Source organism: Euprymna scolopes, chromosome 26 (assembly GCF_053919585.1).
Source record: "Euprymna scolopes isolate OS-2025 chromosome 26, ASM5391958v1, whole genome shotgun sequence".
NCBI lineage: Eukaryota > Metazoa > Mollusca > Cephalopoda > Sepiida > Sepiolidae > Euprymna > Euprymna scolopes.
In genome coordinates, this window is record NC_136507.1 from 1,112,224 (window position 1) to 1,118,797 (window position 6,574).

General features: G+C 33.3%; 1 protein-coding gene across 1 annotated transcript in view; it reads right to left on the minus strand.

Annotated features, from left to right (window-relative positions):
* The window catches only part of LOC145247883 (TATA-binding protein-associated factor 172-like), a 303,920-nt gene that overhangs the window by 179,999 nt on the left and 117,347 nt on the right, over nucleotides 1-6,574 (minus strand). The window contains exons 14-17 of the mRNA XM_080109494.1: nucleotides 6,433-6,574; nucleotides 6,025-6,128; nucleotides 5,511-5,712; nucleotides 4,993-5,141 (exon numbers count right to left, since the gene is read on the minus strand). The exon at nucleotides 6,433-6,574 is cut by the window's right edge and continues 3 nt beyond it. Coding sequence (XP_079965620.1) covers nucleotides 4,993-5,141; nucleotides 5,511-5,712; nucleotides 6,025-6,128; nucleotides 6,433-6,574 — 597 coding nt within the window. The remainder of the gene's footprint in view (nucleotides 1-4,992; nucleotides 5,142-5,510; nucleotides 5,713-6,024; nucleotides 6,129-6,432) is intronic.

Sequence of the window (6,574 nt, forward strand, 5' to 3'; positions counted from 1 at the left end):
TATCGGTGGAACTTAGTCACTGCAAAGATTATACTCAACGCTTCTTTTTCAATCTGTGAATACGCCTTCTCTGCTGGAAGCAGCGTTCTCGAAGCGTGAGCTATCGGCTTTCTAGATCCATTAGGCATGATATGTTGAATGCATGCTCCTATGCCGTAGGAACTAGCGTCACTAGCGTTTTGTACAAAAGCGGTTTGACATTCCTGCGTCCAGTTCCAAAGTGTGTCCTTTTTTAGCAGCTCATTTAAGGGAGCTCTAAATTATGCATTCCTTCAATAAAAGATTGGTAATAATTTGCGAGTCCTAAGAAACCCTGCAATGTTGTTACGTTATTAGGTGCTGGCATGTTTTTTATAGCCGCAGATCTTTCTGGCCATGTTTGTTTATTATATGTCCAAGATATACATAAGTCGCATTTATTTCTGGCCATGTTTGTTTATTATATGTCCAAGATATACAAAAGTCGCATTTATTTTCTTTTACTTTAAACCCGAATTCTTGTATTCGAGTGAATACTTGTTTTAAATGCTCCTTCTGTTCTTTTAGGGATTTGCTCCTGATAACAATGTCGTCCAGGTATGTACAAGCGCACTCAATACCACTTAGCATGGTGTCCATCGCTTGCTGAAAGATGGCAGGCACTACTTTGATGTCAAAGGGCAACCGGTTGTATTTGTACAATCCATTATGCGTGTTGATGCATAGTATTTTTGAGCAATTCTCCTCGACCGGTATTTGTAAATATGCGTCGCTCAAGTCTATCTTGGAGAAGATATTACCACAATTCAACTTTGTGAATATTTCCTCTGGGCTTGGTAGAGGGTAATGGTAATCTTGTAATATGGAGTTTAGACCTGTCGAAAAGTCTGCACACACTCTGATTTCATCATTCTTTTTCTTTACATATACGGCGGGGGGGGGGGGCTGCCCAGTCGCCGTGTTCTATTTTTGATAGTATGTCTGCTCCAATCTGTCTAATTCTTTATTAATCTTTTCCAACCCAGCGAATGGAACGTTTCGCTTTTTTCTAAAAATTGGGCTGGTGTTTTCTTTAAGTTCAAATGAGGCCTTAAATTTATTGCAATGGCCTAATTTAGTCATGAATACTTCAGGGAATAATTTTTTTAAGTCCTCTTTTATATTTTCTGTTGTTGGAGTAGTACATTCTATTTTTTTACAGAATGTATTAATTGGCTTATCCCACAGTACAAATTTCTCAATCAAATCTATTCCAAACAGATTTTCGCTATTTTTCAATACGAACATTTTTAATTTCTTCGTAATCCCTTTCAATTTTATCGGAAGGATAACTTCTCCTTCAAATTTTATCTCACCACCAGTTACCGTCCGAGCTGATTCACTTGTTTTCATCATGATTGGTTTACCCAACTTTTTCCATGTATTCAAGTTTATTATAGAAATATCGGATCCTGAATCCAGTTGTAATTTTATTGGTGTTTTAAATATTTCCACTTTTATGTATTTTCGTCGATTTTTGTCTAATTTTTCATTTGATTTTGTTTGCTGTATTCTCTTTCTGGTGAAATCTTTATATCTGCAACAAACGCTTTTGTGTCCGACTTTCTTGCAAATGTAGCATTCTTTCTTCTTATAAGGGCAATCCGATTCCCAATGTCTTTCTGCGCATCTCTTACAGTTATATCTAGGGAGAGACTTGTTATATTCTTTACTATAATTATGATTATTATATTTGGAATATCTCGTTCCATTTTGACTGCTTTTATTTGTATAGTTCTTGGTTGGTGTGTATGGTTTCTTACATATGCCACTCCGGATTCTTCTATCTTTTTTGAATCCTTTTTTAGTGTAATGGCTCTTTCACAATCACAACTTAGACAACACTCGTCTGCGTATTTCTGCATTTTTTTGTGGAAACTAACCCTTGTGCGAAGATTAGGCATTTGAAATCTTCTACTGTTAGTTCCGCTAGCTTAAAATTATCAGTTTTTATTGATAACTGATGTGTATGTCAAATATTCTTAGTTGTCCATCTTCCTTAGATTCATACACAACCATCTCTTATGAAAAAGAGATATATTCGGATTAAATAATTCTTTTAGTAATTTTACAGCTTCCATGAAATCTAATTCCATAGTTTTTTTTAGGTAATATGTAATCTATGAATTTACTGTGTTCTGCTACACCCAACTTTCCGAGTAAGAGGCTCACTTTCTGGCTATTTGCCCAACTTTTGCAGTCCAGTTGAAAGACACCCTCGTATCTTGTATAGTATGCTTCAAAATTCTTTTCCTCCTTTGGCACATAATTAAATGTGTCCATGCTATTAAAAATAGTTGTATGGGAGAAATTAACACTGTCGACATTTTCTCGAATATTCTTTAGTAGTTTCAGTGTTTTAGCAAAACGTTCATTTTGCCTTTCTTCATGTTCAAATTGTAATTTCTTCTGCCTTTCTTCTTGTTCAAATTGTAATTTCTTCTGCCTTTCTTCTTATTCAAATTGTAATTTCTTCTGCCTTTCTTCTTGTTCAAATTGTAATTTTTTCTGCCTTTCTTCTTTTTCCAGTTGCCATTTCCATAATTTCTCATCTCTTTGCCAATCTCGCTCGGCTTGTGCCTGTTGTTGCGTCTGCAAAAATTGCATTGCATTCTAGATAAATCTTCCATTTTTTTTTAGTGTATTCTAACATATAAAATGGCTTGTGTTACAACAAAAATTGTTCAGAGTTCCTGTTTTCAATAATAATAATAACATCGCTGCTTGAATAATATTTCTCACTTTGCTAGCGAGTCAAGCTCATCCAACCCCAAAATAAAAAAAACTGAGGCTTTTACTGAACCCACCAATACGATTGACTTTTCCGTTTTAGGCACTGCCTAATAAGTAACAGAACTTAAGTACAACTCTTTCCACAAAAAAAAAAAAAGATTTTTCAACTCGAGTCACAACTGAAAAAAATAAAATGTATGGACTACATTTAATTCTTTCTGTTGTTTTTTTTTTCTTACGTGACGTGTTACTGTCTTATATCCGTTATCCAGTGACAACTTCAGTTTAAAAAAATATTCTTTCCTTGATTTTAGTTTAACTGTGGTATTTTTTAATACCGAAGAGAAAAAAATTAGTTTACTAAAAAGTCTTTTAGTTTAACGGAGAACAGCAATTAGGAAATCCACTGGTAAACTTTTTTTCCCCGTATGTTACTTTCTTGTATGTTTGCTCTTCGTAATTTAGTAATACGAATCTGTTTGTCGTTTTACAATAAAACAAAAATTCACTTTTACAGTTTGCTGTTTTTTTTTCCTCAAGATTGATTCCAAGAGAAACGGCGTAAATTGTCGCTTTTGCCACGTTCGAGTTTTTTTTTTCTTTTTTTTCTTTAAGACTGCAATTAGCGGTTTTGGTTTGTCTTTTTTTTTTTTTCGACTAGTATTTTAGTAAATAAAATACTATTAATCGAGGTTACTTTTTTTTTTTTTATAACCTGAATGCAGTTTTTGTTCTTGGAACTTGGGAAACAACTGTTTCTTTTTTTTAGTGTTGTACTTCCATGAGGAAAATATTTTACCGTTTTCCAATGTTCGCTGAATTACTAATTTTTTCCGCTTGAGTCGAACTTCTCTTTAGCGTGAAATCTGGTTTTATGACTATTTCGTTTGTCAAAACTTGTATTCCTTAGAAAGGTCAACCGTTGCGTTGTACTTTTTTTTTTAGTGAGTTCTTTCCATTTCTTCATCAATCTGTTATATTTGACATTCATCCTCGTCGCCAACTGTTATGTTTGACGTTCATCTTCGTTGCCAACTGTTATGTTTGCAGGTTGAACCAAATAACGTATAAGGCAATACAAATGAAGACTCAACAAACAAAGGTAGATCAATAAGAAGTGTATTAGAAAAAGTATATTTACAGTATATTTATATAATGGTTGTCAGGTAAGAGAGTCTTGGCTGGAGAACATATCTGCTCTCGGTTCGGCCTTCGGTGGCTTCTGGTTAACACACACTCAGACTAACTGAGTCTTGCTATTTATGTATAATATTATCCACATATGTAAATGAGTGGGTGCCACCACAACACATTGAAAAAGAAACTAGATGAGATCAATGATGGAAAGCTACCAAAGAATGAAGTATTGAAAGAGATGAAATTTGAAAAAGCAGGCGAAAAGTCAAAAGGATCGTGACGAGATCAAGTGAAATTGCATCTGATCTTGATGAATTTCTTATTTTTCCCATTGTAGCGATACTGCATTGTAATATGGAATGAGAAAAAGGTGGTCCACCTACTAGAGCTAACAGTACATTGGGAACCAAATATTGATGCTACAGGGGAGAGGAAAGAAAGAACAAGGGTAGAAAGTAAGTTTCAGCCACTTGGGGGTTGGAGAAAGAAGATATGTTGATCAAAGATTTCTCCACTTTTTCAAGCAGGAACTGAGTTTCCCTCATAATGAGATTAAATAATTGAAAGAAGATGCACAAAGAACAGCAGAGAAAGTGTTGTTATTTATATGGCTATAAAGGGATGATAACACCTGGTTAGAAAGAAGTCGCTAAAAGGAGACAATAGGCAAGTAGCAGTACTGCACACTATTAGGCAGTAAAACTCAAGTTTTGCACCAGTGAACTGACGACTCTCATAGGAGTGGACTCACCACAACTATACACTGTAAGGAAGAGAGAGCCCAAAACAGCAAATTTACATATGTTAAGGCCTAAAACTGCACTGTTTATGAATTTTCACTAGGATTTGATGTCCCCTGGGGACATTTGGAACGAAATGGAGGGGGGAATACTGAACTTAGTCATTTTTGTTAATGCCTTGTTCACTGTGCACTCACGGGGGACCATACATGCTTCACTTGTTTTGTTACTATAAAATAGAAAATTATTTTAACTAATAAATTGAAATTCATTTTTATCTAAAACTGTTTAATTCATGTCTAATTTTGATATTCTGTTATAAATGTAAAATAGATTTTAAGTAAAATGTTTTTGTCATACAAACCTCAAGAGGAAGAAGGCGAATGAGAGTGGCAAAACAATGTGTTGCCATCAAACGTACAGCTTCATTTTGATCACTCATCCGGCCTAACGTGGGGACAACCAATAAAACAATGTAAGGGACAATATTCATCCCAAGATGATCAATAATATCTCATAGTTAAAGAAAGTTATTAGTCAAATATAAATTTGTTTGTAAAGTTACCAAAAGAGAATTTGACAATTATGCATACAATAGCAGTTCATGTATATTTATCAAGTTTCTCCATAAATAATAAATTGATTTGATTAGTAATGAGAAACTGAACAAATTTTACGTTTGTCATTTATTAAAACTGATATCAACATCGAAATTGATACAGTCACAAGTAATGGTTACAACTCAATGGGAGCCTTCTTGAAGTCATACAAAAAGAATCTTCGTGGATTGCCATAAAAAATTTGGCTGCTCATCTGATCATCATTAACAAGTAAAATCCTACAAAATGAAGTAAAATATACAACAATAATATAAAAGGATACTTGCAAGGGCTTCACAAGCACCTTGTCTGTGAGTGAGGTCATCTGATGCGCCAAGATATGGAAGGATCACTTCTACCACATATGTCATTACACAGACACTGTCGAGACAAGCAAGAGTTCCGAAGACACGGGAAGCGAGATGACGAACACTGGTGTAACGATTTTGTAGATATTCACCCAATGAAGGAAGTTGTTCCAAAATCTAAAATGTGGTAACAATTGTTCAAGGCAAATATTTCTAATTCTTAGAAGTAAAAGAAATCTATTTAATTCATTAAAGCATTATTTTTCCTTTTTAATTTAATATATTTTGCAATACAATACAATTTTTCAATACAAAACAGATTAACAAAGCAATAAATGTACAGAAAAAATAGCAAAACCAAAAAAAATAATAATACAACTGTATTTAATTTAATGAGAAAATGTTTAGCACATGTTAAATTATTAAGAGAATAACACATTTCATAATATCTAAAAGTTTATGGTAAAAAAACAAATTTTAACTACTCACCTGGGATAGCAGAATTGAACTTAGATGTTCAGATACAACTTCAAGAACTTGTAAACTATTTACTATTTCTTGTTTTTCAATCTCAGACATGTCACCATTCTTATCTGGAAAACAGTTAAGAAAAATTCAATTTCTCCAAAAAATATGTTTTCAATATATTTTTTAGCTAAACAATAAAAGGTATCACAAAGTTTTACATACAATGCATATAGAAATGAAATTTTAATTGTAATTACTCTATAATTTAGAATTATGCTAAAAAATTTCACTTAGGTATATTAGGAATTTTTAAGGAGTATGTAATGTTTACAAAGCATATAATCCAATTGCATTAAAACTTTTTTTTTTTTAGTTTAGATTCTATTTCAATAAATATTTTGCAATGATTGAAAATGTAAAAAGGAAAACCTTCGATTTTTTCTGATTTCAGGCAAGATGTAATAGTTGACCAAAGAGCAGGCACTTGTTCTGGTAATTTGTCACTGAATAAACTTGTTAAGGTACCCAAGGCACATGCAGCACCCATACGCTGGATTATTTGTTGTTTTTG